This window comes from Hoplias malabaricus, chromosome 4 (assembly GCF_029633855.1).
Source record: "Hoplias malabaricus isolate fHopMal1 chromosome 4, fHopMal1.hap1, whole genome shotgun sequence".
Taxonomy (NCBI): Eukaryota; Metazoa; Chordata; class Actinopteri; order Characiformes; family Erythrinidae; genus Hoplias; species Hoplias malabaricus.
In genome coordinates this window covers 41,355,891-41,372,998 of record NC_089803.1, presented here as the reverse complement: position 1 = coordinate 41,372,998, position 17,108 = coordinate 41,355,891, and the positions used below count along the sequence as shown (strand labels likewise).

Sequence of the window (17,108 nt, the reverse complement as noted above, 5' to 3'; positions counted from 1 at the left end):
AATATTATTATTAGTTCACGCAAAGTAATTTCAATGAAGAAGAAAATACATTTTCATGAAGGACATGATAAATAAAATACAAAATTAACATAAAACTTACAGACAGCAGTGTAAAATATAACAGTGTATAACTGTTTAAAAACTAAATAAAGTTGTTCTATGCAAAATATCACTGATGCAGCATAAACATAAAGAAATCATAAATAATTGTAAAATGCATATTATTTGTCCAATTTTAGGGACAAAGTTTATTGATATATTGTTAATATGGGATTTAACATTGAACTTCACAAACATCCACATCCTAAGGCTTTTTATTCAGTAAGAGGAAATAAAATTCTTCGAGTGAGGTTTAATAAGTCTGTGAATGATGGTGCTTTATGATTGTGTGTCGCAGGTGTACTACTGGAAGGAGAGGAGTTTGTTGAATGAGGAATCAAAGGCAGAAGAGCCCCAGGAGCTGACTTTCAGTGGGAATGAGACTAAGGGTCGCCTCCTTTACCTGCATCCCTACAGTCAATACAGCATCAATGTCAGGGCCTTTAATGGGCGGGGCGATGGGCCTCACAGTACTGATCAGAAATTTGAGACACCAGAGGGAGGTATGGTTTGCTGGGGTTTACTAGCTCAAAAATGATCAGACATGCAAAGCTACATTTAAAACCGTAATTTATCTGGCGAAATAACAATGGTAGAGTTTACAGGAAAATCAAATGATGATCCTGAGTCTATATGCCCTCATGATGAATGAGGACCTTCTTGGTGAATAATGACGTTTAACTCTTATTAGCAATATTAGACTCGTTTGATGCATCACAATAAAAGCACAGTTTGGACAAGCATTGCTCAGTTATGTTTGGTGTAAATTTACCTGAATGGGCAGATAATCCATAGACAACCTTCTAAGCAAACTGACCTAACAGATCCTCAAAAATGATTTCTGGATATAATGTTATAGTTTGATGATTTATTTGTTTAAGCAAAATGTCTGTTTTCTGCCCTATTTATGTGTCAATTTCTTTGTTTTATTCTGGAAAGTTCCTGGACCTCCTGCTTTTCTAAGAATTACGAATCCAAATCTGGATTCATTCACGGTGGAGTGGGGTCCTCCACTGGATGATAACGGACGCCTCACTGGCTACATGCTCAGATACCAGCCTGGTAGGTCTACCTGGTCATTTCTAATCACTATTTAGTTGTTTTATAAGCATGATTAATGGAAAAGAGGCAACAACTGCTAAATCAGCTGTACGGTACTGTTACTTTTGCTTGCTCCTTCTCCTTTTCTACTCAGTTAATAACACAGAGGAGCTGAAAGAGATGACCCTTCAGGCTAATGAGACCAGTGTCGTTCTTGACAGTCTCAAGTACAGCACACGTTATAAATTCTTCCTTAATGCCATGACAATCAAGGGCTCTGGGCCTGACGTGACCACAGTCGTCACAATCATGGATGAAGGTGAGGCTCAACTGTGAGGTGAAATTCTTCTAATCCATCTTCAGTTCTTAATGAAATTTTTGTGGAAATTAGTTATTTTTTTTAACCCAACTGACTGGAAGATTTCATCTATATTTTGTACCTGAAAGAAATTTTGAAAACTATCCCCTGGATTTAAGTTAGATTTTTTTATTTATTTAATTTTAAGAATACTGCAGAATCTTACTATGTTTCTGTTCAAATCATGAGAAATCTCTCAAAAATGCATTCAGAGGGGTTTTAGAGAAACTTAGTCTTGATTTTTATCCCTTAAAATGCCAGACTTACTAAGGCTTATTACTCAATAACTACAGGGATTCAGTGCAAACTGTCATGGATATTCTTAGGTCATAGAAGTGTATAATAAACATTAAGGGACTACTTTGGTAATTTTGACTTGAATTACTGTTCAAAGCATTCAATATTTTCTATATAATTGGTAGAATTATTTACCAAAACACATGCTCTGTCTTTTTTATTTTAGTTGACCAAGAATGAGTGGTTGCATATTTATGTTTATGATACTTGGCTATGCACTTACCTTAATAACACCCGTGTCAACTAAGTGTTACACCTGTACTTTTCCTGTGCATTTTAGCCTACACTTCAGTAAACTGGGTGCATATTTCTGGGTTTTACCAGTTGTTCCACATAGAGAGCCAGGGTTGGGGTCTGGTGATTCTGCTGACTTTCACAGTCTGTGCTTTGATCAGGACCTTTAACAGGAGACTGGTGAAATGCTTACCTGACAGGACTGGCACTAAGGTTTTTAAAGAAATTGGATGGTCATGAGAAGAAATGACGTGTGACATTTTTGGGGTTGGGGAGATGGAAATGATTTTGCCATTTTCATATTAGTAGTAAGAAAACAAAGTTCTTTCTCTGTAATTCTTTTTAATATTGTGTGGTGCCATATATTATCTTTTCTTCTCTCTGTGCTAATAATCTTTAGTTTGGAGTTCTGTTAATATTCTTCTTGTCTTCACCTCTGTCCAGATTGTGGACCAATTATGTGTAACTTGAAATTAACCAATATTACAGGATTACAGGCCTATGCTATTTTCAGGTTAAACATTGCAGGTCTTTTTGCACCTAAAACCAGAATTATTCTTGACTGTAACTCTCTTATTAGCTCAAATGTATCTAAAGTCAGTTAACTGAGGCTGCCTAGTCTGTGGTGGTTCTTGCCCACTGTTTACAGTCCATCTGTGTGTCTCTCTTCTCTTTTGTTTCTTTTGTGAAGCATTAATACGGCAGCCCGCAGTAGAGGCGGGTAAAGGTAACTGAAATCAGGCATGCATGTTGCCCAGGTCTTGGCCCACAACCCACTAGCGTCATGAAGATGTAGACACACACACACACACACACACACACGCATGAATCTCCCTAAACAAAGCGCTTCCCACAGATCTGCTCCATACCTGCCATGGAGGTGTATCACTGACCAGATCAAAGTTCCATCCCACTGCTTTCATTAGGGTGCGGCTCAAACCTATGTTGATCAGCAAACATAGGTCTCAGATATAAGGGTTCTTCCGATGTAGTTCAGTATGTTTGCTGGCCTGTAAACCTTAAAGGAATATTCCAGAATTTTTCAATCTATCCTCAGTTTGCTGCATCTGTAATGTTTGGTTGTTTTGCACAGACCATATTTCCATTGTGCCTCCCTGTACAGTGTATAACCACTGATAATAAAATCCAAAAGACAGTTGCTGAATAATAAATATATAAATAAAGAAATAAAAAAAATAAAGAAATAAATAATAGTTTTTTATGGAAATTAAATGTAACTGAAAATGCTTTCTTAATGTGTCACTTCAGTTTTCCAAAACTCTTAAGACTATAGAGTTGAAGTGGCAGCGTGTGGATGAGTTTTGAAATCAGCAACTGTTCTTAGACTTCTTTTTTTATTAAGTAAGGCTCTCAGTTCTGTGACAGGGAAACATAAGGAAATGAAGATAGGAGATCTGATTGAAAAACATGCATATTCTTTTATGGAATAATATGAATGCTGTAGTTGTTAACCCCCTCATTCACTTTCTCTCTCTCTCTCTCTCTCTCTCTCTCACTCTCTCTCTCTCTCTCTCTCTCTCTCTCTCTCTCTCTTTGTCTCTCTCTCTGTGGCTCGCTCTATTTTACTGCTCTTGCTTTCTTACTAATCAACATAATTGACCCATTTCACGGTTGCAACTTGCATGAAAATGCATGCATAACTTTTGAACTCGGCAACTCTACTTTCTCTTTCTATCCAACTCTGTCTCTATGTCTCTCTGTCTCACAATCTCTGTCTTCCTTTGTATTGTTTGATGTTCTGTGTTACACTCTTTTCCATGTTCTTTCAGGCACTGAATCCCCTTCACATCCAATCTCCCCTGTCACTCAGTTTGTGCAGCCCCCGTTTTACAAGGGTACAATCACCCACCTATCTCATTCCCCTTGGGTTTGTGTGTATGTGTGTGTGTGTGTGTGTGTGTGTGTGTGTAAATGTATGTGAGATTATGTGAATGTGCAGGAGTGTTGATAGGGTTTCAGTAATTTAAGATTGTGAACAACAGTAATATATTTTAAATGTGAGTCTTGATTCCATCCTATGCAAAATATTCTTTTCGGATGGGGTTAGACACAGATCCAGATGTGTGTCCAAGCACTAAAACCTGTTCACTTCTTTCAGGTTGTACCACAGTAATCTTTAGTCCTCCTTCTGTGTGTGTTTTGTTGTGGGCAGCACGACCCATAGGCCCAGTGTTTGGCAGCGTGAACTATTCCATGGAGGAAGACCATGCCATAATAAACTGGGAATACTCTGGGGATGAAAACAATGTATATGTGGAATATATGGTAGACAACAGTAAGATATGCCTCTTCGCTTCTGGTTTTTGACACATATTCTGACACAAGCTGAGATCTTATGATATTTTATTACTTTTCTCAGATAATAATATTAGGCGTTGTTATTAATTCTATATTGCATATTGTTACTAATTCTATAAAGTCTTGCAGTGCCTTTCAATGTGTTACAACTAGTGACATGACTCAATATAGTCCAACTCAGTGTGCAAGAACTGTTAGACTACTCTGCAAAAGTCAGAGACCACTTTTCATTAGTTTATTTATCAGTCAAAAGAGCCAGCACATACTAGTTAATTTCTTTCACCATCATATAAAGAGAGCTTAAAGGTTTCACATTTGCTATATAAGCTGAATTGCTAAATAAGCAATTTAAAGCTGTTTTAACTAGGATTTAGACAAATTAATTGATTTTGCATCAACTGCATACACCAGCAGTTGTCAAATAGTAAACATTTGCTAATGTAGTTTATGCATTGTAGGACACACACTCATCCATAAGGTTTTCTTTTACACAATACAGACAAATGTAGGATATTGGATCTGACAATATTACCCTTAATTTTTACATAGTTGCATGATAACCCGCCTACATCCACCTGCCCACTTCTTCCCAGGTAAAGAAGGCTGGAAACGGGAGGCTGTAAATGGCTCCCGGACGTATCAATTAAAGAGTCTTAAAGCGGGCATGACCTATAGGGTGCGTGTGGTGGCCAAAGATCATGCGGACGCCACGGTCCACAGCACGGAGGAGCTGCTGATTGCGGTTCCAGGTGAGGGAGCATGACAGCGAAGAATGTTCCAGTTTGATGTGGTCCATGGAACTCCATCCTGTGGCTATCTATGACGTTTTCTCTAGTTCTGTACATTATACCAGAATATCATGAAGCATGTGTGGGTCCAAGCAGAACAGTGGAAATATAGAGGCATGGCATGCATATCATTGATTATTTGTGCCTTTCTTTTTTGTGTCTTTAAGCAGATTTAAATAATAGAAAAAAAACTCTTCCATGTCATAGCTGTTTATTTGTTTGAAATGTTGTATCAGCTTTTTTGTTTGTTTTTTGTCGCAAAAGGGTGCTCATTGGTCAGTATATTTTCTTTGCAGGTTTCTAAATCACACGGCATTCAACATTTCAGTGTATACACAACAGCATGTGTGTCTGTGTGTCAGTGAACTGAAGCATTCTTCACCTCAGTCTGAGTTTTGTGCATGTGTTACCTGTAACACAGAGAACTAAATTAATTTTAGTTTATCTTTGTGTGTGTGTGATTCTGTGCAGCTATGACCAGCAGGGAGGTTGATATAGCCACACAAGGTTGGTTCATTGGTCTAATGTGTGCCATCGCTCTGTTGATCCTGGTCCTCCTCATTGTGTGCTTCATCAAGAGGAACAAAGGAGGCAAATATCCAGGTAAATGTCTGTGGGCATGTGTTTGTTTGTATGGAAGGTGACAAATATATGGTTATATAAGAATATGTAAATCTGTTTGGATGTGAAAACAACTTTGTTTTAAACAAACACTAATGTTGAATCACTAATGTGAAATTAAAGCGAGCACTTTCTCTGGTCACATGAATTTGACTTGTTTGCTTCAGGTAATTTAGTTGAACATGTTTGACACTGACCTGGACCAAATGACCACAGTGACCATTGTAACTGCCAACTCTGAAACCTGGTGGAGGAAATTCGTTAATTTGGGCCTGCGTGAGTTCAGCAGATGACAGCAGGCATGGTAGTGAACATAGGATAAAAAGATAATTCCAACACTCAAAATGCTTGGCAGGAAAGGGATGAAAGTGATTGTGAACATGTGGTAGAAAACACAAGAGTGGTTTAGAGGGGACATATGAAAAAAAAATGAAAATAATAAAATCACACCAATGAAGGGTGTACTGATGTTTGTTGCAGTTACGGTTTAGGTTCACAGATTTAAAGTCCAACAAATCTGCTTTGTACAAATGTCCTTTATTTTGTTCTTCAAGTAATAAAAAAGGATATCATTTATATTTAAATGAAATAAATGGGGCAGCACAGTGGTAGTGTTGCAGTCACACAGCTCCAGGTACCTGGAGGTTGTGGGTTCGAGTCCTGCTCTGGGTAACTGTCTGTGACGAGTGCAATGTGTCCTTCCTGTGTCCACGTGGGTTTCCTCCAGGTGCTCCGATTTCCTCCCACGGTGCAAAAACACACATTAGTAGGTGGATTGGCAACTCAAAAGTGTCCGTAGGTGTGAGTGCGTGCGTGAATGTGTGTCAAACTGTGAAGAACTGGCGCCCCCTATAGGGTGTGTTCCTGCCTTGCGTAGAGTGATTCCGGGAAGGCTCCGGACCCACCGCGACCCTGAACTGGAACAGCGCTTACAGACAATAAATGAATGAATGTACTGATTATTTTTTTCCCCCAAGATATTTTTTTATTGCTCTATACATTTTAATATAGAAGTAAATTTATGTTTAGCAGCAATTATACTGGTATATTTCATATTTTATATACAGTGAAAGAAAAGGAAGAGGCTCATCAGGACCCAGAGATCCAGCCTATGAAAGAAGATGATGGCACATTTGGAGAGTACAGGTAAGAGAAGCTGTGAAGAATTCATGGGTAATGTACTAAAGAAGTGTGTTGCAATTAGAGCAGATAAGCCATCTTTAAAAATTCTTTTAAATATGGAGGCCACCCTTTATGTCTAAATACACTCTGGATATTAATGCCTGCATATATTGTGTGATAAATGATAGGCCTGCATTTTATATACAGAATAGAAGCAGATAAAAAAAAGTACAATGACTAGTCAAATGTTTGCAGACACCTATGTTTCCTTTGAAATTAAGGGTATTAATATGTTTTACCACAGCAACCGCCTTTACTGTTCTAAACAGTATTTGCACTAAACATTGCAGTGAGGATTTGTTTGTATTCAGTCACAATAACTTTGAGCTCAGGTACTAATGTTGACTAATGTTGAGTATCCATATAGTACTAGATAGAGCTCTGTGACTACTGAGAACTGTTGTACAACTCACTCATATTTTTCTGCTCTTAAAATGTTCCAGTGGTCTCTAATATAATGTAATCACAAACCCAAAACAAATGAGAGAAACAGAGGTTCAATAACAGACGCTAAAAGAAAGTAATATTTGAGAGTTGGCTTCTCTTCACAATTTCTATTTACTTTGACTTTATTCCACTGCTCTCTCTGTGAGCAGAGGTAAGGAATGGATCTGGAAGCAGACTCTGAAAATAGTGTTAGATATTTCAGGGCAGTATTTGCCCTATGTTGCAGGTCTGTGTGGAAGGAAGAGGGTTCTTTAAGACAGAGATTGACTGTTGACAACCAAAATCTCCTCACTGTCCTAAAGAGAAACCCTCGTTATTTCCCATAATCTTGTGACACAGTGGCAGATACTGCGGGGACTTCTTTTTACCACATGTAAAATTCTAGGGCGGTCCTTCTGATAATCAGCACAGAGAGTGCAGTGGGAAAAGGTGAAAGTGAACACGATTGAAGTCGCCCTGACCACAGCCCCAGAAACGGAGCATTGTCCTGTTTTATATATCATTGCAATTTTCTTTATATATAAGTCAGAAACAGGTTGTTCCCAATTAACCATTTTCTTATTTCAAAATGCAAATCCAATGGTCCAAATATACATGGACCCAATAGCTATATTTATAATGAACAGAAGGTCTACTTTTGTACAGAAAAAAGAGCCACAAATTGGCCACATCAGAACTAGAGGATTGTCTCACAGTGAATCTTTAATGAGGGAGTGACTGAGTGAGAAATTTACAGACAAGTTCCATGAGGTGCTTTGCATCTAATTAAATCTTTAGAAGAAACCATAGTATGTTTTTGCTTCCCCACTTAGGTATTTGGACTTAAATAATTTTCCTCTGAATGGAAGCTTTCCCATCTCAACTCCATTTTCAAACGACACGAGGCAAGCAGGAGTGTTCATGTGTGTTACGTTTATAACAAACCTAACCAGAGCTTATTACGATACCTTTTGATAAAAAAGCTTTTTTTTAACTTACCTCCATATTTATCAAAAGCTCACCAGTTCATCATCCTGCTCCAATAAGGGATTCAATATTTATTTATTAATATTGATTTATCTAATTTACTTTGCATTGTATCTTTGAAATCAGGTTAGGTCATCATTCATCAGTTGTTCACTAAGCAGGGTGGTTTATTCCAATTCACTCTTCTCTATGGTGTTAAGAATATTTTGTGTTTTAGCTATATATCTCATATATTAGTCCTCACATGTGCTTTGTATTTGGGGACAATTTTGGGATAGGTCTTTGGAGAGGTAAGAGTGAAACTGCAAGTCTTGCATGCTAAAATATACTTGTTTTGTACTTTAAAAACGAGGCAAATTCATGTGAAGAAAAATGCTACCTGCTAACTGCATCTAATTCCCTTCAGTTTAAAATCCCCAGTCTTCCCTTTGATTTTGCATATATAACTAATGTATGTCTGCCTTTTTTATGTCTTGCATTTATTTCGTTTTATGAGAATTCTCAAATAATTATTGTAATGGTTTCAAAGGTCTATGAACAGCAGCTTTCTGCATTGTGAAGTGCACGATTATTGTTTTTGGGGGATATAAGACTATGAATAATAAACAGTGAACCTACACATGCACTAAACTGCATGTCCTTATCTTAAAAAAAAAATCTCAAATTATTCAGTACATATCACTAATATGGTGATGTTTTTAATCCTGATTATCTATCATGTCAGTGACACGGAGGACCACAAGCCCCTGAAAGGCAGCCGGACCCCATCCAATGGCACGGTGAAGAAAGACGACAGTGACGACAGCCTGGTGGACTATGGCGAGGGTGGGGATGGTCAGTTTAATGAAGATGGCTCCTTCATCGGCCAGTACAGTGGCAAGAAAGAGAAGGACACAGCAGAGGGCAATGAAAGCTCAGAGGCTCCATCTCCTGTTAACGCCATGAACTCTTTCGTGTAGCGCCCCCAGCCCCCACCCCCCAACCCCGTGACGTTTGACCATTGACCCAGCTGACTTCCGCCCCCCAGTTCTCGTCCCACTTCTTTCATCTGGAGAGCAGACTGTCCCTACTTCACTGTGACCCTCCTGACATCACATGACCACAACCAACAAAACAAAATAGGCAACCCATTCATAAGCATGAGATAGAGACAGATAGAAAGAAAGAAAGAGAGAGAGAGAGAGAGAGAGAGCGAGAGAGGGAGGCAGGGAGAGGCAGGAGGAGAAAGCAATACACACAAAAAGAATGTACCGTAATTATCAGGAGCACCCTGGGTCTCCTCGGCTGGTCAAAGAGAAAGCAGGAGGAACTTAATGTGATAACCGCTGTATTATCTTTTTGCAAAACGTATATATGAATATATAAAAATTATATACACATATATAAAAATTCTATTTTCTGAACATGGGTCTGTTTGCAGTCAGTAGGCACTGAATCCCACCATCTTGCCCCCCACCCCACCCCATGCTATGGATTCACTGCATGGACTCGATGCTGCCACACAACCCACATGCTCTGTGAACCAGTGGGTCAGTGTGAGCTGGCGTTTGAGAAGCTTTGGACCAATGTCTGCTGGATGCTCACGCCTCGCGTCACAGCTGCCTTCTTCAGTTCCCTTTGTCAAAAGTGTTGAAACTGGTATTATTCACGCTAAAACGGCACCAATGTCTTTTGTGGACATTGTTGTGGAACATGTGAATCTGTGTTAAAGCTGTTATTGTTTGACGTCTTTTGTGCCAGGCAAGAGCTGCAGCAAAAGATTAGGAACTGGATAACAGGGAAGTGGGGTAGAAGACTCTCGACACACATACAGACACACATTCAATGCTCAGACTGTCCCACACACTTTCACACCATAGCTATGTCTGTTTCTTTGAGTTCTCTTGGGTTTGTTTTATGTTTGCACTTGCCATTTTGTAAATGTTGCATTGGGCTACACTGAGTTACTCTCTCTCTTGTTTGCTGTTGCACTACTGAAGGAGAAAGGTCAAGGATATTGTATCTCACCTATCACAGTCACTGCTGGCTGTCAACATTAAGTAACCCCACCATCCCCACACATATTGGTCCATAACACTGCCTCTGAGAGGCTGTAGGACAAATAACCTTCTTTACTGGTCAGTGGGTGTAAGGCTGGGTGCTCTACATCTTTAGCATGTTTCCTCAGTGCCTTGGCAGGAGACAAGTGTTCTGTAGTTACACACCACCAAATACACCCTCTTCAGACCATCTATCCTTTCAGAGCACTAGCTTTTCTCAGAGCCCTGCTGATAGCTCTGGAAATGAGAACTGGGGAGGAGCTTATAGAACACCCCATCAGCTAAAAACCCAATCCCCAGATCTGCACAATTGCTATACATGTTGATGTCATCCATGTTTTATCACCAGGTACACTCCAGCATGTGCTGTTTGTCTTGGTGGGTGCAGTTTGCACTAATTTTATACACGTCGATATACAACATATGCCACTTTTACCATTCCAAAAAAAATCTGGCTTGGCCATTGAAGTACTGTAAACAGAGTGCACCACAATTTACCAACGCTGACTATTGAGTAAAGTATTGTAAAGGCGATTAGTATCAAATGATAACTCATACCTAGAAGGTGTTGTAGCTGTCCTCCCTGAGGATGATTTATTATTTACATTTCAGAAAGAATCTTATTGTTATTTGCAAGGTATTCAAAAGTGATTTGACACACTTTCAATGACCGAGCCAGCACTTTCCGGAATACAACATGTCATATGCTGTTTATTTATACAGTGGAAAACAGGCCCAGACAACAGAACAGGCACTTATTACCTGGAGGATACTGGAGCATACCCATTGATTCATTTCTCACCACAGGGAGGGGCAGGGCGTTATCCGGAGAAGCAGCTAAAACTACTGCCAATCTACTCTCGCGGGTAAACTGCCATAGTTACTGACCAGAAATAGGTGGTCTTTCACACTGGGGATGAATAGGGGTGTTATAATTAATAAGGAATGTGGAGCTTGCAGTAACCTATAGTTAGTAATCTCAGTGTATGTGAGAATGAGTAGGTGGGTTAAAAAACAAACACACTTTTCACACATGACCCTCTTTTTTAATTGCATGTTAATGAGTATTGCAAGCTGTTGAGTCGTAGTGCAATCGAAAGCTCACAAACACAGCACGCAGTGCTGCTTTCATCAAATGTGGAATGTGTGTGTGTGTGTGTGTGTGTGTGTGTGTGTGCAGTTATGTGAAAAAGCATGTACAGGTGTGCATGTTTGTGTGTATGAGTGTGAACAGTCTGTACATATACGCACAAACCTCAATTCCAAAACAAAAATTGTAAAAAAAAAAAAAAAAATATGTGTGTAAAATGCAGATAAAACATGACAAAGAGAAGATATTCAATGTTTTACCTTGAGAGATAATTTCATTCTGAAATTGAAATGCAGCACATTACAAAAATATTCAGGATAGGGGCCATTTAAATCTAGGGATATTGTGAAAAAAATCTCAAAATATTTTTACACCAAATATCATATACCTGCGTATACTAATTGATTTCTCTAAGTATATAACTAATACATAAATAATTAAAAAATATATATCAAATGCACAGATACTTTTCTTAATCTCAGTACCAGTATGATCACCATATTAATAATGCCCTATGGCCATATCTGAGAAAATGGTGATATATTTACACAGATTTTGTTCTCTTGATATAGCAAATTTTTTAAATGTATGAAATTGAATGATGGGGCGGCACGGTGGCGCAGCAGGTAGTGTCACAGTCACACAGCTCCAGGGACCTGGAGGTTGTGGGTTCGAACCCCGCGCTGGGTGACTTTCTGTGAGGAGTTGGTGTGTTCTCCCCGTGTCTGTGTGGGTTTCCTCCAGGTGCTCCGGTTTCCTCCCACAGTCCAAAAACACACGTTGGTAGGTGGATTGGCGACTCAAAAGTGTCCGTGAATGTGTGTGTGTGTGTGTGTGTCTGTGTTGCCCTGTGAAGGACTGGCGCCCCCTCCAGGGTGTAATCCCGCCTTGCGCCCAATGATTCCAGGTAGGCTCTGGACCCACCGCGACCCTGAATTGGATAAGCGGTTATAGATAATGAATGAATGAAAAGTTGAATGATGTTAGTATTTCAACACATAAGAAGGTGAATTTAGCTCAAATGTGAAATATTGGTGTTTGATACAACAAGCCATGCTCTGCCATTACAACAGCTCAGCTGCATATTCAGAGTGAGCAGGGGGAAAAAAAGATGTAAAATAGTAGTATATTTTCTCGTGTTCATCTGAGACTCAGAAAAGAATTGGGACACACTCGCATTACATTTAACTGTTTGAGGTAACATCAAGTTAAGAATCATGCTTTTGTTTTTATCCTTTTCATTTTCAAATGCATAAACCTTTTTTGAAAATTGTTTTCTTATTCATTTCTAACACAAAGAAGCAACTAATTATTAAGCATTGTTAACAGAAAAGGTGATGCAATATAGTGGTATATTTTAACAATGTATTTCATTTCAAAATGAGAAAAATGTTTATGTTATAAAACATCCAATATAGCGTTTTTCTGATATTTTTATTTTGAATCTTATTAGCGTTTCACATACTGCCCTAACTTTTTGGAAATGAGGTTTGTACACAGTATGTGTGTACACAGTGTGTGTGCGTGCGTGCGTGTGTGCGTGTGTGTGTGTGTGTGTGTGTATGTGTGTTTGTGTCTGTGCATGGTAGCGGTGTGCCTGGGCTTGTTAGACCATTTTTGACCAAGCCCTAGAATTCATGATAGAGCTCATCATAACTTGCATCAAGTTTTTTAGTTTGGAGTCTGCTGTTTAATGTGTAGATATTGCGTTGCTTTGTAAATATCCATGCCACAATGGTTTCAGACACATGGAATTTGAAGGGTTGCTCTTATAAGTGAGGATATAGGACCAGTGCCCCTCTATTCAGCTTTTTTTCCCCTCAGCTATTGGAACAGACAGCAGAAATGATCTAAGATCAACAAAGAAATGTGACTTCCACATGCACTTCTGTGTGTAGGAGCTAGCTGCTGGCTAGATGAATGCGCTGTGTCTGACATTTTCCAAAACAACACTCCTTCTTTTGCTGTGAACGTTGTTTTAGGTTTATTGGCCGGATGCACTCTTGGCCCAGTTCTTTCCCAGGTCAGCTCACTGGAAAAGCCTGGTCAGATGATCATCTGCCCTCAGTCTCTGGCAATTTACACACATTTTCAGTCATCGGAAGAGTATGAGAAAAGGCAACACAACTCTGCAATCATTGTAGATCCTTAAAAGACTGCGACTGCACTGATGTGTGTATGTATGTGTGTGTGTGTGTGTGTGTGTGTGCGCGTGCAGATGCCCTGGGCCCTATGTTTTTGTGACTGAAAATGAAATATGATAGAATATGATATATAATATTCTGGTCAATGTTGAAGCGCTGTGGAAAAAAGCATGAAAGGCTGTGAAATGGTTTACGCTATAATTGCTAAATATTTTGTATTTTAACTGAACAAAAATCAAATAAAATAAATGTTGGTTTCAGGATTTCACTACCAAACCCTTTGGTATTTATTATTATTTTTTGTTTGCCTCACTAATTTCCTTTTTGGTGCAGTCACTGACAGGAATACAATTTAGATTAGCCATTGTTATGCAAATTATCATTCCTGTGTTCCATGCTTTTTGGTTTGTTTTATTTCAGCTTTGTTGAACCATCCCATTCATGAAATCATACTAATATGTTGTTAGTTCAACAAGATTTGCTTTGTATAACCAAAACAAATTTGTGCTTCCCACAAGCAAACTTTGAATGGTACTCGGGAAGAGTTTTCAGAATGCTTGGTAATATCCATACAAATATAAGGCCTGGTCCTAATGCTTGAACCAAAATGTGAGGCTCTGTTTGAAGTGCACACTTCAGTGACAGCAACTCTGGTGCAAGTGTTCAAGGCATCTGAGACTCCAAAAAGAATTGGGACACACTCACATTCCCTTTAACTGTATGAGATAACGTCAAGATTAGAATCATACCTTACCTTCTATCTTCAGCAATTTCAAATGCATAAACCTCATAAGCATTTCTACCAGTTCTTTTTGAAAATCATTTTCTTGTTCAGTTTTGACGCCATGAAACATCACAGGATTGCAATGGATCATGGGTAACAGCCTTCATTAAAGTTCGTATCGTATGTACACTTGTGACACATTAAGTGCTCATAGGGGGCTCATGAGTTGGGCACATCTATGACAGCACAAAAAAAAGGAGCCCTGTGAAGGACTGGCGTCCCCTCCAGGGTGTATTCCCGCCTTGCGCCCAATGATTCCAGGTAGGCTCTGGACCCACCGCGACCCTGAATTGGATAAGCGGTTACAGATAATGAATGAATGAATGAATAAAAAAAAGGAGTGTGAGGAATGGAACAAATTCTATTACCATCAGGGCAAATGCAAGTTATATTGTATGACTATACTGTTGTAGGTGGTACTTTATAATTAAATAGGAATCAAGGTAATACAGCTTGTCACAAGAATTCTGCAGATATTTTTTTATACACACACACACACATATATATATATATATATATATATATATATATATATAATCATTGTCCAGCCTTAGAAGGCAACTGTAGTATCATATTAAAATATCTCTGTTAATATGATGTCATATCAGGTCCAAGTTATTTTTACTTTTATAATAAAGAAAGCAAAATTACTACTGGTAATCAGAATGGTCCTGGAGGCAATGCTGCTTTTGAGGCATAAAGAATGTAATTGGTTACCAGCCAACAGATGGAGAGGAATGTGATTAATTTAAATGGATTGAGCGATTTTCAAATGTTGTGCCGTAAAACATCTGCCTAGACCCTGGTGTTTGCCTGCTCTGACGGACAGAAAGTGTCTCTGAAAAATGATAATGTAACTGCCTCCGAGGAAGCTGCTGAATGCTCTGCTGCCTCTGAGTCAGATTCTGAAGAATTACTTTCCTGCACATTTGTGTTATGATTGTTGCTACAGAGGAAGCTGCATAATGCTATCCAATCAAATTCTGCTGTCTATGATTTAGATTTGAAAGAAGTACATGTTGCACACTTGATTTATAATTGCTGCCTCTGAAAAAGCTCCAGAATGACATACAATTCTGGAGGCAGCAATCGTGTGCTATTTAACTTTGTCTTAACCTCTGCCTCAGAGGAAGCACAGCATTATCGTATAGCTTCTTCTGAGGCATCAGTCGTGTCTCAAATGTGCAGGAAAGTGCTTCTACAGAATCTGGCTCAGAGGCAGCAGAGCATTAGAACATTCTGCAACTTTTTCAGAGCCCGTTACATTATCCTCACAAAAAAAATACTGAGATTTTTGCAGCCCTTCCAGCTAATTATGAAAAAAAAAAAGTTATATTGGACATTTATTCTTCCAAAGACATTTCAGTCACTCAGAGCAGGCAAACAGGGGACTAGGCAGAGCTTTACTGCTATATGGTGCAGTATTTGAAAAGCACTTGAAATTATTTGAAATTAATTTCATCCCCGCCTGTTGACTGGTAACCAATTACATTCCTCCTGCCTCAAAGGCTTCGCTGCCTCCCGAAAAATGTTGAGTAGTGATTTTGTAAACGTTTTTCGGGGTGATTTCCCTTTCAGAAATATAAATATAATCAAAATTTGAACCTCACACACACACAGACACACACTTGTTTTTTTTTTTACCTATGGTACTGTTTGGCTGACCAGCCATCACTCAGCCTTTTTATCCATTTGACAGCGATTTATAAGGATTAGTATTTATTCTGATTATTAAATCATTAAATCCTCGCAGCTGCCGTTATATCATAATTTTCATAGGGCACAGCATACAGGTCTGTTTCTGATCAGCCCTGAAACAATGGATATATAAAAATTTTATGAAATTCTACCTTGATCCACATAATTACTAGATGTTATTAGATGTGATGTAAGCCAGAGATGAGCTGAATGAATAAAAACAGTGTGTTGTGTACAACCCCACCCCATTGCCCCTGCTACTGCAGATGTTTAATCCTCAATCCTCTGGATCCTCACTGATTTATCTGTGCATGTGTGTGTGTGTTTGTGTGTCTGTATTTTTGTAAACCAGGAATACATCATATTGTGTGGACCAAAACTTGTTTACACACTCACAGTGCGGGGGCTTTTATTCCTTACGAGGAGAAAAGTCATGTCCCTGTAACATAATTCACAACATTTCAAGGAGACAAGGTTGTATGTTTATGATTAAGGTTAGGTTATGTCTCCATTAAAGTAAGTGTGTGTGTGAATGTGTGTGTGTTTGTGTGTTCAGTTCATATGTTCAAATGTTCCCATGACGAAGGAAAGTATATGTAATTGTCAGAGGCACAAATAAAAACAACAAAGTTTTGCGGATGCAAACGTAAGATGATTCATTCATTCTCTGAAAACTACATGCTCAGTTAAAAGTTGTGTTGGGTCTGGAGCATACCCAGAATCCAGAGGAAAAACAAAGCACCCAGAGGAAACCCACGCGGACACAAGGAGAACACACCAAACTTCTCACAGAGCGGGTCTCGAACCCACAACCCCAGGTCCCTGGAGCTGTGTGACAGTGACACTACATGTTGCATCACCGTGACAACCCATAAGATGATCAAACATCCCTTACTGTAATTTTGCAACTTACTGTAAAATGCAAAGAACCATTGTAATGTTATTTATTTATACAAAGAAAGGCTTCCAAATAATTTTACAGATTTTTAAAATAAATATGA

General features: G+C 38.8%; 1 protein-coding gene across 8 annotated transcripts in view; it reads left to right on the top strand.

Moving 5' to 3' along the window:
• nrcama (neuronal cell adhesion molecule a) overlaps nt 1-13,869 on the top strand; it is a 90,212-nt gene extending 76,343 nt beyond the window's left edge. For 6 of the 8 annotated variants that reach the window (XM_066669968.1, XM_066669973.1, XM_066669970.1 and 3 more), the window contains 9 exons: nt 398-602; nt 1,039-1,161; nt 1,295-1,459; nt 2,721-2,756; nt 4,203-4,325; nt 4,942-5,097; nt 5,608-5,739; nt 6,825-6,903; nt 9,077-13,869. In XM_066669968.1, the coding sequence (XP_066526065.1) occupies nt 398-602; nt 1,039-1,161; nt 1,295-1,459; nt 2,721-2,756; nt 4,203-4,325; nt 4,942-5,097; nt 5,608-5,739; nt 6,825-6,903; nt 9,077-9,311 (1,254 nt within the window). In that variant the 3' untranslated portion in view covers nt 9,312-13,869. Of the gene's footprint in view, nt 1-397; nt 603-1,038; nt 1,162-1,294; nt 1,460-2,720; nt 2,757-3,819; nt 3,886-4,202; nt 4,326-4,941; nt 5,098-5,607; nt 5,740-6,824; nt 6,904-9,076 lie in introns of all 8 variants that reach the window. The other 2 variants (XM_066669974.1, XM_066669972.1) reach the window with 2 other exon arrangements.
• The last annotated feature ends 3,239 nt before the right edge of the window (nt 13,870-17,108 follow it).